Source organism: Mustelus asterias, chromosome 2, assembly GCF_964213995.1.
Source record: "Mustelus asterias chromosome 2, sMusAst1.hap1.1, whole genome shotgun sequence".
NCBI lineage: Eukaryota > Metazoa > Chordata > Chondrichthyes > Carcharhiniformes > Triakidae > Mustelus > Mustelus asterias.
The window spans coordinates 145,327,740-145,348,506 of record NC_135802.1 but is presented as its reverse complement, the minus strand read 5'-3'; the positions used below and the strand labels follow the sequence as shown (position 1 = coordinate 145,348,506).

The 20,767-nt window shown below is 44.8% G+C and overlaps 1 protein-coding gene across 1 annotated transcript in view; it reads left to right on the top strand.

Annotated features, from left to right (window-relative positions):
• The window catches only part of LOC144511933 (nucleotide-binding oligomerization domain-containing protein 1-like), a 34,841-nt gene extending 16,497 nt beyond the window's left edge, over positions 1–18,344 (top strand). The window contains exons 5-11 of the mRNA XM_078242415.1: positions 799–882; positions 983–1,066; positions 2,557–2,640; positions 7,884–7,967; positions 9,326–9,409; positions 12,746–12,829; positions 17,719–18,344. Coding sequence (XP_078098541.1) covers positions 799–882; positions 983–1,066; positions 2,557–2,640; positions 7,884–7,967; positions 9,326–9,409; positions 12,746–12,829; positions 17,719–17,788 — 574 coding nt within the window. The 3' untranslated portion in view covers positions 17,789–18,344. The remainder of the gene's footprint in view (positions 1–798; positions 883–982; positions 1,067–2,556; positions 2,641–7,883; positions 7,968–9,325; positions 9,410–12,745; positions 12,830–17,718) is intronic.
• The last annotated feature ends 2,423 nt before the right edge of the window (positions 18,345–20,767 follow it).

Below are 20,767 nucleotides of genomic sequence, written 5' to 3'. Positions count from 1 at the left end.
TGGGAATATTTAATAAACATTTTCAAAATGGTGGTGGGAGGCAGGGGGAGTAGGGATGGGGGGGAGGGGTTGTTCCTGTTGAAATAAGTGAGGAGACACATTTTCCACTGGCAGGCGAGCCAGCAACCAGAGGACACAGATTTAAAATGATTGGCAAAAATTCCAATGGGCAGATGAAGAGAAATGTTTTAATGCTGCGATTTGAATGTACTACCTGAAAGGAGCTGTCAGAAGCGGATTGAATAATAGCATTAAAAAGGAATTGGTTTAATATATTGAAAGGGAACAATTTGGAGGGCAATGGAGAGGTAGCAGGAGAGTGGATTAATCGAATAGCTCTTTCAGGGAGCTGGCCGAGTGAACCAAATAGCTTCCTTCTGTTCAATCAGATTTTATGAGGTATTGTGAAGCTACTGTAATCATTTAAGAAAAAGTTGGAGGCTGCAATGGGAGATAGGGATTGTATAATGCTTCTGAATATTGGACTTGGATAGTAGGCCTTGTGGCACAGGGATAGCATCTCTATCTCTGGACCAGAAGCAGCAGGTTCAAGTCCAATACCAGGATTTGTTGGCTATGGGAGGAACATTCATTATGCAGTTCAACGGGTCGGTAATCAGCTTTGGAATCCTTCCACCACTTTCCCCCACTATTCCCCAAAGGGTAAAAAGTGTCTGTGTGGAGATACTCAAAAAAAGAGTGGCTGAATGGTCCTCTTGCCCATAATTACCTCACAGTTTGTTAGGGTGACATTTGCTTGTGAACGGCCTAAATCCATTGATGCCTACTCTATTTCAGACTTTACAGGAATTGCATCAGTGATCTTGGTGCAAGGGATGTTGCTGAGCTGCTTGAAAGTTGCCCCAGTCTTGTTCGTTTGATGTAAGTCACTTTATTGTGGTTACAAGTGGTTAACTCCTCCTGAAAATACACCTTCAGAGAACTACAAAATGATTCATATTATGTCGTTATCTTCAAATAGGTTGGGAGCTAACAAGATCACCCATAAAGGAGGAACTTACCTAGCCAAAGCAATCCAAAAAAGTAAAACTGTGGAACAGATCGGGTAAGTTGGATAGCAGAATGTACGGACACATTGGGAGGTACATGGGGTGCAGAGGAGCTAAAATATATACTTACGAAAGGCTGCCAAAATATTAATACCAAAAGTCTGCAGTGCTACTAGATCGACATATTGGAAAACATTATGGGCAAAATTCTCCTGTCCCGCCCTCCATGGGAATTGTAGCGGACGGGGGGGGGCAGACTATACAAAGGTCCATTGACCTAAACTGCCCCTCCTGGATTGCGTAGATTAGAGGAATTAATGGGGTAAATATGTGGGGTTAAGGGGATAGGGCCTAGGTGGGATTGTTGTCAGTGCGGCTCGATGGGCCGAATGGCCTCCTTCTGCTCTGTAGGGTTTCTATGATTCAATGATATCGGTTGAAAGCAGTGATTTTGTTGCATTATTCAGATTTGTGCTCTATTAAAGCCAGAGAGAGTGTAAAAAAAATATTTGTTTTCTTATTGATTTCCTTTTCCTTCTTCCCTTATTATCTTCCTACACACCTTTTACATTCAGCACCATCCACTATGAAACAGAGATAGAAACAACATGGACCAAAGTTAGCCTCGGCGTTACTTCCGATCTATCAGTTCCTTGCTTCACAGTTCAGAATAGGTCTTAATGATAGTTGATTAATTGTTCCCTTCCCATCCCAGTCCACTATAAGCAGCATTCCATGTTCATAGGGTGTGCTACGTGCCTGGTCCAGCTGAGGAGCAGGTTGCTGGAGACTAGGATCAGGAATCAATCTTTGTAAATGAGAATACAGCAATGTAGCCGTCAATATCAGCTTGGCTTCATGGTTGTATTCCTGCCTCGGAGTCCAAAGGTTATGGGTTCAAGTTCCACTCCAGACATTTGAGCACCTAATAGAACCATAGAATCCCTACAGGGCAGAAGGAGGCCATTCAGCCCATCAAGTCTGCACCGACTCTCCAAAAGAGCATCTTACTCAGGCCCAACCCCCACTGTATCCCCATAACCCCGTGCATTTAGCATGGCCAATCCACCCAACCTACACGTTTTTGGACATTAGGGGGCAATTTAGCATGGCCAATCTACCGGACTCATGCAGCTTTGTACTACGGGAGGAAGCCAGAGCACCCAGAGGACCCAGAGGAAATCCACGCAGACATAGGGAAGATGTACAAACTCCACACAGGCAGTGACCCAAGGCCGGAATCGAACACGGGTCCCTGGCACAGAACAGCAAGGGAATTATCCTGGGTAGCATTTGTTCTTTAACCAGCACAATGCCATATTTGCCTCCATTTTAACAATGACCACACTTTAGAAAGTAATTCATCGTCTGCAAAATACGTTGGGATGCCCGGAGTACATGAAAAGTTCCTTTTTTTAAACTGTGAACACTTGCAATCAGCCCGACTGTATTGAACATAATTATTACAGAACATGATTTTTTAAAAATTCCTCTCTAATTTAGAGTTTGCAAATCACCAAATAATTTAAATTTTAATGATTGGCAGGTTCTGGGGAAACCAGTTAGGAGACAGAGGAGCTGAAGCCTTTGCTGAGGCGTTGAAAGGTCACCACAGTTTGAAGAAGCTGAGGTAACTAATTTCATTATCATGTGGTGTTTCTATGCAGAGGTTTATAGAGGCGTGTGTGTGCCATGTCAAAACATTTAGTCTTATATATTCGTATTAAAGTACTTTCTCACCAAAAGATAAGTGTGGGGGAAAAGAAAGTTCCCTCGTTACCAAAGTACTGGACAGTTGTCTTAAAAAGTGGAATGGAAGAAAATATATCCTTACATTCCACTCTGGTTGGTGATATGTGTGGAGGTTTGATCATGTGACATTCTGACTGTGTCACCCTGACACATGGCATTCTAATCATGTGACATTCAGCCATGTGACATTTGCTCACATGACCTCTACAAATGCTATTTCACTTACCTTATGAAGGTGGTTGTAGACTTTTTGCTCGTGGTTTTGCACCAGCACCTGTTGTGAGACAAATTCCAAGAACCAGGTGTACAGGCGTGAACGGGAGAAGAAATAAAATATTTTCATTTATATAGTCACATTCAGCACCATAGGATGTCACAAGGTGTCATTACAGTCAATTGAAGATTGGTCAATGTTATAATGCAGCAACCAGTTTTTTTTTGTCACAATGAGTTCCCACAAGTAGCAATGCGCTACTGACCAGATAGCCCAGTCTTATTGATTGAGGGTTAAATATTAATCATAATACCAGGGATTACTCCCCTACCTTCCTTTAAAATAGTACTGTGGAATCCTTCACAGCTACCTGAGGGCTGATGGGGTCTCTGTTTAACATCTGAAAAACAGCACCTCTGACAGTGCAGCACATCAGTAAGACTGGTGGGAGGAGTTCAGGAGCTGGAGGGAATCCCAGCAAGACCCCACCCCCTGCTGGGCCCTCAGGCAGGAAGGCCTTCTTCCAGGGATTCTTTCCACATCAAGTGACTCCCCTCCCACCCTTCCAGGGTGCTCCCTCCCTCAGGTCAGGTGGAGTCATTGGTGGGGTCCATTGTGCTGTTCTGGATGTTGGCCAATCACTGAGTTATACCAGTGATTAAACGGTGTAACATTTCCAGGGTTTAAGTATCCAGGTCAGTAGCGTGTATGTTACACAAGTCTTCCACATTGAGGTCATTATGTAGAGATGTCGGCATTGGACTGGAGTGGGCACAGTAAGAAGTCTCACAACACCAGGTTAAAGTCCAACAGGTTTATTTGGAATCACAAGCTTTTGGAGCACTGCTCCTTCATCAGGTGAGTCCTAATTCACCTGATGAAGGAGCAGCGCTCCAAAAACCCGTGATTCCAAAACAAACCTGTTGGATTTTAACCTGGCGTCGTGAGACTTCTTACATTGAGATCAGTGTAAGAGACATTCATATAGTGTCCTGGGCAATGCAAATCAGTCCATTGGAAGGTTAAACTTCCGATAACTACATTGCATGTGAGCACATCAGGACTTCAGATCCAGAAATCCAGATTTCGCCAATCCAGATCTCGGAAGAATCGGGCCATTACCTCCTTACATGGTTTGGTGTCAAAGTTTGTCTGGTAACACTTTGGGATGGTTATATATTTGGGGGGCTATTGTATTGTTGCGCTGTCACTTTAAGAGTCAAGTCACGAGTACAGTTTATGAGATCGGCTGCTTGTTGGGCTTTGCCTCAGTCTAGATTAACCCTCGGTGGAGTTAACAGCTATTCAACAAATCTGCCTTGTTGTTTGCACCCAACCCCATATACTACAGCTCCACGTTCTTTTGTCCTGAGAGTGCAGTACGTAACAGGGATGTTTTACATTGAGAGGCACCAAATCAATGCGAAAGCAAATAGCAAGATTGCTAGAAATCTGAAATAAAAACAGAACATAGTGGACATACTCAACATGTCTGTGGAGAGGAACACAGTTGATTTTCAGGTCAATTGCAGTTTGTCAGCAATGGCAAAAATTAAGAGATGAAACAGAATTAACAAGTACAGGGGCAGGGAAGACAAGAGAAGGAGCAATCAGACAAAAGAGAAGGTCTATGATAGGATGGGAGCTGAGTTATTAAATGACAGAAGGGTCGATGGTGCAAAGCGAAAGGAGATGATAACGGGACAAATAAAGATGGGTCTGGAGGAGGTGCAAATGGGAATAGCTGTATCATCACCAACAACTGTTATTTGAAAAAAAAGAGAGGCAGCAATTACGGTCTGAGATTGTGGAACTCAATATTGAGTCTGGGAGGCTGTGAACTGCCCAATTGAAAGATAAAGCACTATTCCTTGAGTTTAAATTGAACTTCACTGGAACGGAGTAGCAGGCTGAGAACAAAACCATTAGGGCAGGATTTTACCATCGCTTTATGCCCATGTTGTGGTGGGAGAATCCTGTAAAATCAGGCGTAAAGCGGCTAGCGCGAATGGCGCCGGTTTTCGCGACCAGTGCAATTTTACGACACCCGGATTTCTGGCACGGTCAGCTCCTCGCCGGTAATGGGTGAGAGGCTGGTTAATGTATTGAAATTTATTTAAATCGTCTTATGCAGCTGTTTAGTGAGCACGGCGCTCAGTCGTCTGGGTTCGCTTGCCTTTATGGCCTCGCCAGGAAAGATTCTGTCTGGCGAGGAAAACACCTGCTCCCCATGAACGAGGGACAGTCATGTTGGCCTCGCCGGTGGAAGTGGAGACCATTGAAGCCCCCGGGGAGGCCAAGGGTAGGGTGGGGGTGCCCCTTGGGCAGTGCCAGACTGGCAGTGCCACCCTGGCACCTGGGCAATGCCCACTGGGCAGTGCCAAGGGGCAGGGCCAATGGGGGTGGGGCATGTGGGTGGGTGGGACCAATGGGTCAGGATCTGTGGGAAGGAGCCAATGGGGGTGGAGTCTGTGGGGGGAGGGGTGCCCACTGTCACTCTACATGCGATCAGTGGGGGAGGATGGCAGTGCCATGATTGGCAGCGGGGCCGTGATCGGTAGGGAAGGGAGGGGCGGCACGGTAGCACAGTGGTTAGCACTGCTGCTTCATAGCTCCAGGGACCTGGGTTCGAATCCTGGCTCGGGTCGCTGTCTGTGTGGAGTTTGCACATTCTCCCCGTGTCTGCGTGGGTTTCCTCCGGGTGCTCCGGTTTCCTCCCACAGTCCAAAGATGTGCGGGCTAGGTTGATTGGCCATTCTAAATTGCCCCTTAGTGTCCCGGGATGCGTAGGTTAGAGGGGTTAGTGGGTAAATATGTAGGGATATGTGGATAGGGCCTGGGTGGGATTGTGGTTGGTGCAGACTCGATGGGCCGAATGGCCTCTTTCTGCACTGTAGGATTCTATGATTCTATGAGGGGGTCTGCAATCAGTCAGGGCGGCGCGGTCTGCATCTTGGGCTGCGGGCCCCTGCGATTGCAGGGAGGGGGGACGGGGGGAACTGGTTGAGGCTGCCTGCAGTAGCAGGAGTCTGACAGCTCTCTCTCTCTGTCTTTCAGAACCCAGCTACTGTTAATGCGCATGTGCAGCATCAGAAGTCTGTCCATGCATACTAACTCCCCCTACAGGCTGCCTGGTGTGTTAAGCCCCAGCCACAGCCTTCTGTAGCGCGAAGTGGACTCGCCCAAAATTTTAAAGACAGGACGCATAAGATTGGGCCTGACAACGCGCCCAAAAAACGGATCCGGAACTCTCCCAATTTCACGCCCGCCCGACACTTAGAAAAAAATCTTGTAAAATTCCGCCCTTAGAACGGAACCAAAGTGGAGAATTTAAATGATGTGATGACTGGAAGCACAGGGTCACACATGTGGACTCTCTACCTCACAGTGGTCACCCAGTTTGCTCTTGGTCTCCTTTGTGTAGTGGAGACTGCATCACAAGCACTGAGTGAGTCCTATTGTGTTGAAAGAAGTATTTGTAGATCGCTGTTTTACCTGGGAGAAGTGCTTGTGGTCCTGAATGGTGGGAAGGGAAGGAGTAAAAGGGAATGTAGGTGCGATCTTACCGGCCGTTCATGACACGCTCCCGCTGCAGCGAGGTCGGAGAATTTGGCGTCCAACCAAATTTCCGTTCACTGCAGTGATAGAATGATATAATCTCTACAGTGCAGAAGGAGGCCATTCGGCCCATCAAGCCTGCACTGACAATAATCCCACTCAGGCCTCATCCCTGTAATCTTACCTTACTAATCCCTCTGATACTAAGGAGCAATTTAACATGGCCAATCAACCTAACTACACATTTTTGGACTGTAGGAGGAAACTGGAGCACCTGGAGGAAACCCACACAGACACGGGGAGAATGTGCAAACTCTATACCGACAGTCACCCAAGCTGGGAATCGAACCTGAGTGCCTGGCGCTATGAGGCAGCAGTGCTAACCACTGTGCCACCGTGCCATCCCAAAGTGGAATGGGAAAATCCCGCCGGCATGAACGGTCGTAACATTCCGGCCCCCGTGTTCACACGGGAAGGGGAGAGGTGATGATGGAGAAGTGGACCAAGATCTCACAGATGGAACTGTCCCTTTGGAATGTTGAAAGGGGAGGGGGAAAATATAAATGCAAGTTAGTGTTTTGAACATTTTGAATGCTGAGATAGACAGATTTTTAATCAGTGAGGGTTACGGGATAAAATGGAAAAGTGGAGTTGAGGATTATCCGATCAGACCAGTCATGATCTTATTGAATGACAAAGCAGACACGATGGGCCAAATGGCCTACCTCTGCTGCTATAACTTAAGGTCTCGTGTTGTTTTTGTTCCCTTCCATTGAATACTAAGAATTCACTAAATCTACATTATCAATTATCAATCTACATTATTATCAATCTAGAATATTCTAGCTAGTCATAGATTGTTGAGGTGGAATTGAAACATTTGAGAAGTTACGGTACGGTACGGAAGGGCGGCACGGTAACTGCTGCTTCACAGCTCCAGGGACCTGGGTTCGATTCCCGGCTTGGGTCACTGTCTGTGTAGAGTTTGCACATTCTCCTCGTGTCTGCGTGGGTTACCTCCGGGTGCTCTGGTTTCCTCCCACAGTCCAAAGATGTGCGGGTTAGGTTGATTGGCCATGTTAAAATTGCCCCTTAGTGTCCTGAGATGCGTAGGTTAGAGGGATTAGTGGGTAAAATATGTAGGGATATGCGAGTAGGGTCTGGGTGGGATTGTGGTCGGTGCAGACTCGATGGGCCGAATGGCCTCTTTCTGTACTGTAGGGTTTCTATGATTCTCAGTTACGTGTTATATTTGTACAGGGCTACTTCGACAGGGAAGAGTTCATTCACTGACATTACAAAGAATTACTAAAGAAGAAAACTAATTACTTTTCTCCTCATTTCCCCAGCCTTGCAGCAAACCACATCTCATCAGAAGGCAGCAAACATCTGGCCAAGGCACTCTGCGAGAACAGCTCACTAAAAATATTCTGGTATAAGCAAGCATTTCCATAGCGCTCAATGTTGATTGATGGTTGAATGTTGATAGCAATCATAGATTAAAAATTAATTCAAAAAACAATCACCAAGAGAAAAAAATGTAGCTTACTGCTCATTCAATCTAAAAATAGTTGAGTAAATATTTTATAACTTTTTTTATGGTTAGAATTGTAAATTTAGAAGAAACATTTATTTGATATTTAAGAATATTCAGGTTTTAGAGATAAATTAAAGAGACATTTTATAAGAAGAGCAGGGATGTACTTCTGAGGCTGTATTAGGCTCTGGTCAGACCCCATTTGGAGTATTGTGAGCAGTTTTGGGCCCCATATCTAAGGAAGGATGTGCTGGCCTTGGAAAGGGTCCAGAGGAGGTTCACAAGAATGATCCCTGGAATGAAGAGCTTGTCGTATGAGGAACGGTTGAGGACTCTGGGCCTGTACTCGTTGGAGTTTAGAAGGATGAGGGGGGATCTTATTGTAACTTACAGGATACTGCGAGGCCTGGATAGAGTGGACGTGGAGAGGATGTTTCCACTCGTAGGAAAAACTAGAACCAGAGGGCACAACCTCAGGCTAAAGGGACGATCTTTAAAACAGAGATGAGGAGGAATTTCTTCAGCCAGAGGGTGGTGAATCTGTGGAACTCTTTGCCACAGAAGGCTGTGGAGGCCAGGTCATTGAGTGTCTTTAAGACAGAGATAGATAGGTTCTTGATTAATAAGGGGATCAGGGGTTATGGGAAAAAGACAGGGGAATGGGGATAAGAAAAATATCAGCCATGATTGAATGGTAGAGCAGACTTGATGGGCCAAGTGGCCTAATTCTGCTCCAATGTCTTATGGTCTTACGTACAATTAAAAAAAAATTAAAGCTTTCCTTTTATCACAAACCCTGTTGTTATGTCGCTCCAAAGTTAGACGGGTTTAAATCCATAAATTAACCTTAACCGATGTTCAATATGACATGTATGGACTTGAACCAAAAACTGAAATGTCAAGCTAAAAGAAATGTATTCATTATATTATTCTGGATCCTCTGGATTTATAGTGATTTATTTTGTCTTTTAATATTTCTTATTCTATATTAGACCTGAGGTACTTATGAATCAAGGAACTGTCATTCAGAGAGATTCCCATTAGTCCAAAGATGTGCCGTTTAGGTGGATTAGTGGGGCAAATGTGTGGGGTTATGGGGATAGGGCAAGGGATAGGCCTGGGTAAGATGCTCTGTCAGAGAATCAGTGCAGACTTGATGGGCCAAATGGCCTCTTTCTGCACTTTTGGAATTCTATGGTTCTATGAATGTCAGCTTTGGATGAACAGAATTGTGACTTATTTCCCCTCTTACAGGTTGACACAAAATGATTTAGATGACGCAGCAGCTGAAAGCTTTGGCGAAATGCTAAGAGTTAACACATCCCTGGAAAACCTGTGGTAATATTTAACATTCATCCTTCTGCAATAACATGTGAGATTCTTTTCACATCACAGCCCTGATGCCAGATGTTGAAATGGAAGATTAAATCACTGTGTAAAGGACCATCACACCATTTATCTTTTTAGTTGCTTGGCTCTTGAGATAATAGAATCATAGAATCCCTACAGTGCAGAGGGAGGCCACTTGGCCCATTGGGTCTGCACCGGCCACAATCCCACCCAGGCCCTATCCCATAACTCTTGTATTTACCCTGCTAATCCCCCTGACACTAGGATCTATTGAGCACGGCCACTCAATATGGCTCAATTGAGCATGGTCAATCAGGGGCGGCATGGTGGCACAGTGGTTAGCACTGTTGCCTCACAGCGCCAGGGAACTGGGTTCAATTCCCGGTTTGGATCATTGTCTGTGTGGAGTTTGCACCTTCTCCCCGTGTCTGCGTGGATTTCCTCCGGGTGCTCCAGTTTCCTCCCACAGTCCAAAGATGTGCAGGTTAGGTGAATTGGCCATGCTAAATTCTCCCTCAGTGTACCCGAACAGGCTACTAGGGGATTTTCATAGTAACTTCATTGCGGTGTGAATGTAAGACTACTTGTGACTAATAAATAAACTTTACTTTAACCTAACCTGTGCATCTTTGGACTGTGGGAGGAAACTGGAACACCCAAAGCGAACCCACACAGATAAGAGGAGAACTGTGCAAACTCCATATAGACAGTCAACCAAGGTCCAAATTGAACCCGAGTCCCAGGCGCTGTGAGGCAGAAGTGCTAACCACTGTGCCGCCTATCTCCTATGTACAATGAGCTGCCATCTACAAAGCACAAGTCAGAAACCTGATGGAATACTCTTCATTTGCCTGGATGATTATGGATCCAGCAACACTCAAAAACCACATTATCCAGGACATGACTGTCACCCCATCTACCACCTTCAACATTCACTCCTCCACCGCTGATGCACATTAGCAGCAATGTGTACCATCTACAAGGTGCACTGCCAACAACTCACCAAGATTGCTTTGACATCACCTTCCTAAAAGGACAAGGGCAGCAGTTACATGGGAACACACTCATTTACAAGTTTTCCTCCAAGCCACTCACCATCTTGATCTGGAAATACATCACCGTTCTTTCAGTCACTGGGTCAAAATCCTGCAACTCCCTCTCCAACAGCACTGTGGATGTACATACACCAGATAGGCTGCAGTGGTTCAAGAAGGCAGCTCACCACCACCTTCGCAAGGGCAATTAGAGATGGGCGGTAAGTGCTGGCCTAACCGGCGATACCCACATCCCATGAAAGAATAAAAGAAAAATCTGAAATATGGAGCAAGTGTGTTCCTTCTGATCTCACATTAAATGACCCAATTCCTGAGCATGGCACCAGCCTACACTTGCTTATGACAGTTGCTTTGCTAGAAGCTCAGACGTCCTCCTCACTGGGTTGGGCTCTTGTCGCTTCTTCTACAACATTGAAATAGAACCTGATTCCCTACATCTGCGGAGCCTCAATCCTCACCATTCAGGTAGCGCACTCCCCCTGCACATAGAATCCCTACTTTGAAGAAGGGGACCATTCAGGCCACCGAATCTGCACCGACTCCCCAAAAGAGCATTTTACCCAGCCCCACCCCCTCACACTATGCCCGTAACTTAGCAAATTTACCATGGCTAATCCACCTAACCTACACATCTTTTGGACACTAGAGGGCAATTTAGCATGGCCAATCCACCTATGCTGCACATCTTTGAACAGTGAGAGGAAACCAGGGTGCCCAGAGGAAACCCACGCAGACACGGGGAGAATGTGCAAACTCCACACAAACTGTCACCCAAGGCTGGAATTGAACCCGGGTCCCTGGCGCTGCGAGGCAGGAGTGCTAACTACTGTGCCACCATGCTGCCCATGTATCCAAAATTCATTGTGGCTCAATTTCTATTTAACAATCAACAAAAGTTAAAGCAGTTTGCCCCAAATATTTTCCTATGCAGCTAGTACATTCAAAATGATGAATCCTTAACTTGATCTCCTTTCAGTTTGTACCAATTCGGATTAGCGGTGCTTTAATCAGACATTCTACTGCATTTATTTAATTCTTTCAGAGGATGTGGGCATCGCTGGCTAGGCCAGCATGTGTTGGCCCATCCCTATTTGCCTGAAGATGATGGTGCCCCCACATTCTAGAACTGCTGTAGTCCATGCGGTGTTAGGGATGCCAACAGTGATTAAATGTATTCCTGGCGTGTTTCATCACATGACTTGCCCCCATTTAGTCAGCCAACACGCCCATCCTCCTGACGCACTGCCTTCCTACACTAATCGGAAAGCAGAAAGATTCATTACGCAATTGGATGATGCTGGATTGTTGGCCAAACAGCCTTTGAATGGGGGCTCGGTTAGCTAGACATCTGGTTAGTGATGCAGAGCGAGGCCAACAACGAGGTTTCAATTCTCGTAAATGCTGAGGTTATTCATGAAAGCCCCGCCTTCTTAACCTCGCCCTTCACCTGAGGTGTTTGATTCTCAGGTTAAATCTCCCAGGCCCCGTATTTACCTTGCTAATCCCCCTGACACCAAGGAGTAATTTAGCATGGCCAATCCACCTAACGTGCACATCTTTGGAATGTGGGAGGAAACCGGAGCACCCGGAGGAAACCCACGCAGACATGGGGAGAACATACAAACTCCACACAGTCACCCAAAGCCAGAATTGAACCCGGGTCTCTGGCACTGTGAGGCAGCAGTGCTAACCACTGTGCTGCCCTATATCGATGTGGGGAGGCGATGGCCTAGAGGTATTATCGTTAGACTATTAATCCAGAAACTTGGCAAATATTCTGGGGACCTGGGTTTGAATCCCGCTACAGCAGCTGGTGGAACTTGAATTCGATTTTTAAAAAATCTGGAATTAAGAATCTACCGATGACCATGAAACCATTGTCGATTGTCGGAAAAGTCTGGTTCACTAATGTCCTTTAGGGAAGAAAATCTACTGTCCTTACCCTGTCTGGCCTACATGTGACTCCAGAGCCACAGCAATGTAGCTGACTCTTAACTGCCCTCGGGCAACTAGGGATGGGCAATAATTGCTGGCCAGCCAGCGACACCCAAGTCCCACGAATGAATAAAAAAACCCACCTTACTTCAGTTTCAATGTGTCCCAGCCCACAAATTCACTTTACTTTCTTTCTTGGAGAAGGAAAGGTTGTAAGAGCCGATATAAAAGAGGTGTCTAGATTTGCAGTGGTCACATTTGCAGAAGGTAACATTATATTTAGCATATGTACGGTCGCAGGCAAATCACCAAGAATGTGATGAATATTCTGCAGGTTGATTGAAAATAAGATAACGACGCGTGGAGCTACATACCTCCTTCACTCACTCAGAGAAAATACCACCATCGATGAGATCTGGTAAGGCAAAAATCTCAATCAGTTTTTCTGTTGTATCTGTTAGCATCCATTGGATTCGAATGAAAGTGGTAAGATCAGACATTCAACATTATTTAAGCAGTTTGTTCCCCTTTCTCTTGAAGTTGTGCAGACCCTTCCTCAGGCACTAGCTCTGTTCAGTGCCCTATCAACTTTCTTAATACATCAACCTATTTATTTGATTTGATTTATTATCACGCGTATTTGGATAGTCAGAAGCTTTTTCCCAGGGTGGAAGAGTCAATTACTAGGGGGCACAGGTTTAAAGTGTGAGGGGCAAGGTTTAAAGGAGATGTACAAGGTGGATTTTTTTACACAGAGGGTGGTGGGTGCCTGGAACTCGCTGCCAGGGGAGGTAGTGGAAGTGGATACGGTCGTGGCTTTTAAGAGGCATCTTGACAAATACATGAATAGGATGGGAATAGAGGGATATGGTCCCTGGAAGGGTAGGCGGTTTTAGTTAAGTCGGGCAGCATGGTCGGTGCAGGCCTGGAGGGCCGAAGGGCCTGTTCCTGTGCTATAATTTTCTTTGTTCTTTGTTTTGGGATACAGCAAAAACTATTTCTACTTGCACGCTCTACAGACAAAACATTCTGTTCACTGAATACATTGAGAAGGAAAGAAGAGGGTGAAGAATGTTGTGTTACAGTCACAGCTAGGGTGTAGCGAAAGATCAATTAAATATAAGATAGATCCATTCAAAAGTCTGATGGCAGCAGAGAAGAGGCTGTTTCTGAGTCCAGTGGTACGTGACCTCAGTCTTCTGTATCTTTTTGCTGACGGAAGGTGGAAGAGAGTTTGTCCGGGGTCCTTGGTTATGCTGGCTGCTTTTCCAAGACAGCGGGAGGTGTAGATGGAATCAATGAATGGGAGGCTGGTTTGCGTGATGGACTGGGCTATGTTCACAACTCTTAGTCGTTTCTTGCAGTCTTGGTCAGAGCAGGAGCCATACCAAGTTGTGATACATCCAGAAAGGATGCTTTAAGTTGACAGGCTATGTTTTGTTTTATTATTTCATGTGATTTGGGAGTCACTGGCAAGGCCATCATGTGTTGTCCATCCCTAAGTACCCTCTGAAATGGCCTAGCAGGCCATTCAGTTCAAGGGCAATTAAGAGTCAACTAGTGTGGGTCTGGCATTACATCTAGGACAGACCAGGTAAGGATGGCTGATTTCCTTCCCTAAATGACATTAGTGAATCACGAGATTGTTTACACACTGCTTAGCCTGAGTTTATGCATCATAATCAGGATGTGAACCTTCTCTCTCGTTCAGTGACACTTGGACAATTGTAGCATTCTCTTACCACCCCAATTGAGATCAGCCAATTCACTGCAGATTGACCAAGTCCTGAGCTCAGCCGTAGCTTTCCTACCTGAGTCAGATGAAGCAGCATTAACAATTGACTGCTTCACACTCGTATCCCAAAGCAGAGAGCATGAAGGTATGAGATTAGATAGCATTCTTTCAGAAAATAATTCTCTGGATGCAGTATATTTGTGTTGAAGACAAGACAAAAGATTGGAGGAAACAGGTGGCTTTGAACATATATTTTTCCAATGCTCTTCATTGCGAAAGGTTTTTTCCATGTCATTTCTGGATTGGTGTAAACTAATTGATAAAATGTTAATTGCAGTGATTAGTCAATAACTCCATTAGCACTTTATAAGTCTGCATGGTAAAAGGTGAATCAGATTCCACTCCTATGTCCTTATGGAAGAAAAGTACAGGCTGGGAAGTGTACCTGGACTGACTGGTCTTTCTGGATTACCCAATGCCTTTACTAACTGATCCATTGGCTGAGCTCAGGGATAGAGTATTATGAGGATTTCTGATTTGATTTGATTTTCTTGTCACATGTACTGGGATATAATGAAAAGCATTGTTTCTTGCACGCTATACAGATAAAACATACTGTTCTTGAGGTACATAGGGTAAAGGAAAAGGATAGGGTGCAGAATATAGGCCAGAATTCTACCATCTCACCCGCCACGGAGTCGGAGCAGGTGAGGGTTCGACAACAGAAAACTTTGTTGACCTCAAGGGGGAATTTCTGGTCTCGCCTGTACAAGGGCGTAAAATCCCACCCATAGTGTTGTAGCTACAGGTAGGGTGAAGAGAAGGATCAACTTAATACATGATAAGACCATTTAAAAGTCTGATGAGAGCAAGGAAGAAGCTGTCTTGAGCTTGTTGGTATATGTTTTCAGACTTTTGTATCTTTTTCCCAATGGAAGAAGGTGAGTGGGGTCCTTAATTATGCTGGTTGCTTTCCCAAGGCAATGGGAAGTGTAGACGGAGTCAATGAATGGGAGGCTGGTTTGCCTGATAGACTGGCCTACATTCACAATCCAACTCAAACAATGAGATTTTTACGGGCAAATGTTTTTATTGTGGAACCTGGTGTGATTTTCTATTGAGACAGTTGAATGCAATAAAATGTTTGGTTTTGCCTTTGAAAACCATATGTAAAACTTACTGGGTAGAAGGATGAGTGTTGGAAACACCAGAGAATGAGACTCAGGAAGTTGTGTTCCAAGGTCATGAATTTCTGCTCTGCCACTGAGCATGAGAGGAATTGTTGATACTTTAAGGCAGAACCAGAGGTGTAAGGATTTCTTTCACAATAACGATCGTGTTATGGAGGTGAAGCAGGTGGACCATCTCAGAGTTAATTCCCAAACATGGCTTACAAACAATGGTTGAGCCTTCAGAGAATTTAGTTTAAAGTTTATTTATTAGTAGGCTAATATAACACTGCAATGAAGTTACTGTGAAAATCTCCTCGTTGCCACACTCCGGCCCCTGTTTGGGTACACTGAGGGAGAATTTATCATGGCCAATGCACCCAAAACAGCACATCTTTCAGGTGGGAGGAAACCGGAGCACCCGGAGGAAACCCACGCAGATACGGGGAGAATGTGCAGACGTCGCACAGACAGTGATCCAAACTGAGAATCGAACCTGGATCCCTGACGCTGCGAGGCAGCAGTGCTAACCACTGTGAATTAAAAAGGCTGCAGTTGCAAAAGAACTCAGATTCTGCAGCCCTCCCACCCCTCAAAAAAGTGATCTATCAGTCATGTATAAAAGCATGCCCAAGCGACATGGTTATTCCCAAGATTAACTGACAGCTTACACAACATACTGCTTTGACATGATAGAAGGTCACCAACACTGGTTGGGCAGATTCCGGGAGATATCATCACATGACTTTCAACTTGGCATGAGTCATGTACCATCATGGGCGGCACGGTAGCACAGTGGTTAGCACTGCTGCTTCACAACTCCAGGGTCCCGGGTTCGATTCCCAGCTCGGGTCACTGTCTGTGTGGAGTTTGCACATTCTCCTCGTGTCTGCGTGGGTTTCCTCCGGGTGCTCCGGTTTCCTCCCACAGTCCAAAGATGTGCGGGTTAGGTTGATTGGCCAGGTTGAAAAAATTGCCCCTTAGAGTCCTGAGATGCGTGGATTAGCGGGTAAATATGTGGGGGTAGGGTCTGGGTGGGATTGTGGTCGGTGCAGACTCGATGGGCCGAATGGCCTCCTTCTGCACTGTAGGGTTTCTATGATTTCTATGATTTCTATGATCACCGTGCTTGACCTTTGCTACTCAATAGATGAATCTTGATCGTCAGTCAAACAGCCTTTCTGCTCTATCCCATTCTCTAATAACTAGTGAAAGAAAACTTCAAAGAAAATGCCAAAAGAAAAACAGAATTTAAGAAAAACTTTTTCTCTGAGCTTGCTCACAATATTGTCCACAAGGTTAATAATATTCGATTCCTTGAGGCTCCAGGGCAATCTGGAATGGGTTTCCCACCTTCACAACCCATTGCTAGTTACTGAGCCTAGTCCGCAGCTTAATCAGTCAGCAATGGAGGTGATTCGAACTGCTGCATCTCAAAACTAGGAGGAAAGCACTTCCAAGCCTTCCTACAATAGAGAGGGTAACGAGTGTAGAGTTGTTAGTACTGCTGCCTCACAGTGTCAGGGATCCGGGTTCGATTCCCGGTCTGGGTCACTGTCTATGCGGTGTCTGCACATTCTCCCCATATCTGCGTGGGTGTCCTTTGGGTGCTTCGGTTTCCTCCCACTGTCCGAAAGATGTGCTGTTTAGGTGCATTGCCAGATTGGATTTGACCAGAGCTGTGACCTGTGGTGGCTTGTAAAATCAGCTATAGTTGGGATCTGGTACAGAAACAAAAACCTCAAGGACCCAACTATCCTGGGAACCAATAGAAGATCAGTCACTAAATTGTCTTGGCATATGATTGTATACAAGCGTTTGGGCCATTTTCCGAATTTAAAAATACATCACAAGGGAAGCAAATCTAATTCCATCACTGGATAAAAGCAAATTACTGCGAATGCTGAAATCTGAACCCAAAGGAGAAAATGCTGGAAAATCTCAGCAGGTCTGGCAGCATCTGTATGGAGAGAAAAGAACTGACGTTTCGAGTCCAGATGACCCTTTGTCAAAGCTAAAAGGCAGAGAAAGTGGGAGATATTTATACTGTAGGGCGAGGGAATGAACGATGACTCATAGCCACAATCAAGGGGAAAGGCTGCTAATGGCAGTCCATAGAGAGAATAAAAGGTGTGACTGGTCAAATGGCAGAGAAGCTGAAATCAGAGCAGCTGAAGATGTGGGGGGGGGGGGGGGGGGGAGGGGGGGGGAGGGGAACATCTTGCCCCTCTCCCCACACCTTCCTGGGTCATCTGCACTCAAAACATCAGCTCTTTTCTCTTCTTACAGATGCTGCCAGACCTGCTGAAATTTTCCAGCATTTTCTCTTCGAATTCCATCATGTTTTGGTTGATTCGAAAAAAAAATGGCAATTGTGTAATGATTTGTTGCTTTCTGTTCCAGTCTAAAGGATAACTGCATTCCGCCAGAAGATGCCCGTCATCTCGTGAAAGACAAACGCATTGTCATCTAGGCCATTATGTCACTGTTTACAGTGCTAAGGAATATCTTGGTTGGCATGATAACATTCTCACCTTTAAATCAGAAAATCATCGGTTCAAACCTATCTTGAATCAAGGCCATCTCCAGCGATTGGAGCACATAATCTAATCAGACATTTCCAATGCAGCAGTCTCAGGACGTTTTATTGACAATGGGCTGTTAGATCAAGGCCAGCTCTTACCTCTCAGGCACTATTTTGAAGAGTGGAGAGCTCTTGCCAATACTTAGTCAACATTACTCAAACAGACAATATGGTAATGTATTTAATTGCTGTTTGTGAGACCTCACTATGTGTTAATTGTTTGCTGTATTTCCTACAACAGTGGCTATGTTTCAGAGATACCTGACTGGCTGTAAAACACTTTAGGATGTCCTGAGACCATGAAGGCACGGTGTTAATACAAGTCTGTCTTCTCCACTCATTCACGGAAGTAAATTAGTTTCTGGCCTTAGTTGGAGACCAGGATCTGCTTCAGATCCATCGATCATTATCTGCCTTTCACTAGCAATAAACCAAAGCTGCTCTATATTGTCTGCTCTGCATTACTCTGATCAGCCCAGCTGTTTAAATGAGTAGTCACGTGCATTTGCACATCACCAGAAGGTCATCTCAAAACAGCTTGACCTTGTACTGCCTGCAGTTTGATTTGATTTGATTTATTATTGTCACATGTATTGGGATACAGTTTCTATATAGATGAAATATACCGGTGAAGAGAAAGATCAGCTTAATACATGATAGGGCCATTCAAAAGTCTGTTGGTAAGTGTTTTCAGACTTTTGTATCTTTTCCCAGTCTTGAATCCAGTCTGCTGCATAACCATAATTTTTTAAAGGAGTTTGGAAAGTTCTCTGTTATAACATAACCAGGATTTGGGGGGCCCGCACCTTCCTTTTTTAAAAATTCATTCGTGGGACATGGGTGTCACTGGCTGGCCAGCATTTATCGCCCGTCCCTAGTTACCCTTGGAGGACAGCGGAGAGTCAACCACATTACTGTGGATCTGGAGTCAGATATAGGCCAGACCAGGTAAGGACGGCAGATTTCCTTCCCTAAAGGACATTAGTGAACCAGATGGGTTTTTCCGACAATCGACAATGGTTTCATGGTCATCAGTAGATTCTTAATTCCAGATATTTTTTGTTGAATTCTAATTCCACCATCGGCCCTGGCAGGATTCGAACCCGGGTCCCCAGAACATTAGCTGAGTTTCTGGATTAATAGTCGAGCAATAATACCACTGGGCCATTGACTCCCCTTCAAATATCAAATTACCCTCCTCATGTCAAATATTAGCCAACTAAGCAGCATAGGATGAGTATCCAACACTGCAGGAACACAGCTTCTCTGTAGCTGACCTTACTGCAGCTGGAAGCATTGGCAATGGAACCCCAATTAGTTATTTCCTCATTAGGTTATTAGAGTCTGGGACTGGTAGCTGTGGTACACTTGCAGTCCAATAGCTGCCCAACCCCATCTATCGCCCTGCTCCACAGAAAATACTCCCGGTCAACTCAGTATCCTGCAAAGTGATTGTGAACGCAGCCATCTCAGATTTGAGACCCATGACGTTACTTTAGAAAAAGTCACATAATGGCTGGAATTTTACCGGAATCAGGTCAGACACGGCTTGCAGAACAGCATTCTCCATTGGCCTCGGGCCGGATCTTACGAGCCTCGGGCAGGCGAGGCGATAAAATTCCAGCAAATGTCTTTAAATATTTTGCTTCCAACTGAAGGTCTCAAAAGAGTCAGAAAAATGCTGAAAATTCAACTCTCGGGTCTGTCCACTATTCGGGCAGAACATGGCTGATCTGCACCTCAGGTCCATTTTGTCCCCTTTGCAAGAAAATAAATATGTATTTACATTGCTTTAAAACAGCAGATGAACAGAGCAGCTAAGGTAAGTTGAATGGGTTTATACTGTATGCTTACAAATCTTACCTTTCCATTACAATGACACTGGGGATATTGGAGAAACATAATCGAAACATAAAGCTTTTTACAATTAAAGCAAAAATGGACCAGGTTCACAACTTCCAGGTATGGGGGAGTCTGTCCAGAAATCAGTTTCATTACCTTGTTAAAATACATTTGATAAGTGAAAGCTTGATATTAAATCAGCTCCTTCCTGCAGATGGAAAGGGACAGTTAGAAGGATTTGCAAAGAATGACACAGAAATGGACAGATCATCGTGGGTGACCGGCCAAGGTAGAAAAAACTCGACTCCAGGATAGCTGCAGATTGTTTTAGCACTTGCCTACTTGACACTGCATGAAAGCAAGTGAAGTGTCATTCAGTTACAAGCCGGCCTACAGAGAAACCTATTGTTGATGGGCCATATCCCCAGTGCGTGGTTCAAAGTTCAGGCGCAACAGAAATGAGAGTTGGGGAGGAACAGAGCTCTGTTACAATTAATCCAACCTCATCTTTTACCTCCTGGTGGAACTTCCTCACCTGGAACCTTCATATCCGTCCTCAGCTTTATAATTCAGGCTTGCTTGCACAGATTGTCTGTGGGGGAGATGACTTGGCTACGAACGAAACCGTGTTACACTCCAAGAGAATCCATCAAAACAGTTGGAATCTTCCCAAAGAGCTTTCACCAACCATGACTATGTAAGAATTTTTGTCATGCGGCTTATCAAAGATAAACACTTGATTTCCAAAAGGTCATGCATTTTAGGAATTCCAAAGGTGTTTTTATAGTTATCTAAACAATTCTCAATCAAGCTTAAACCCAAGATGATTTTTAATTCTCATGTCATTTCTGAGCATATAATAAATGATTTTTTTCTTTATAAAGTCAAGGTTTACGCTTGAAATTTCTTTAAGAAAATGAACCTATTAAGTGAACTGTAAAATTAAACTTTGCGGGGATAAAAGCCAATTCCCCAAATTAATGTGTCAAATCACTTTGCACCTTTTTGCTCCTACAAGCCTACAAA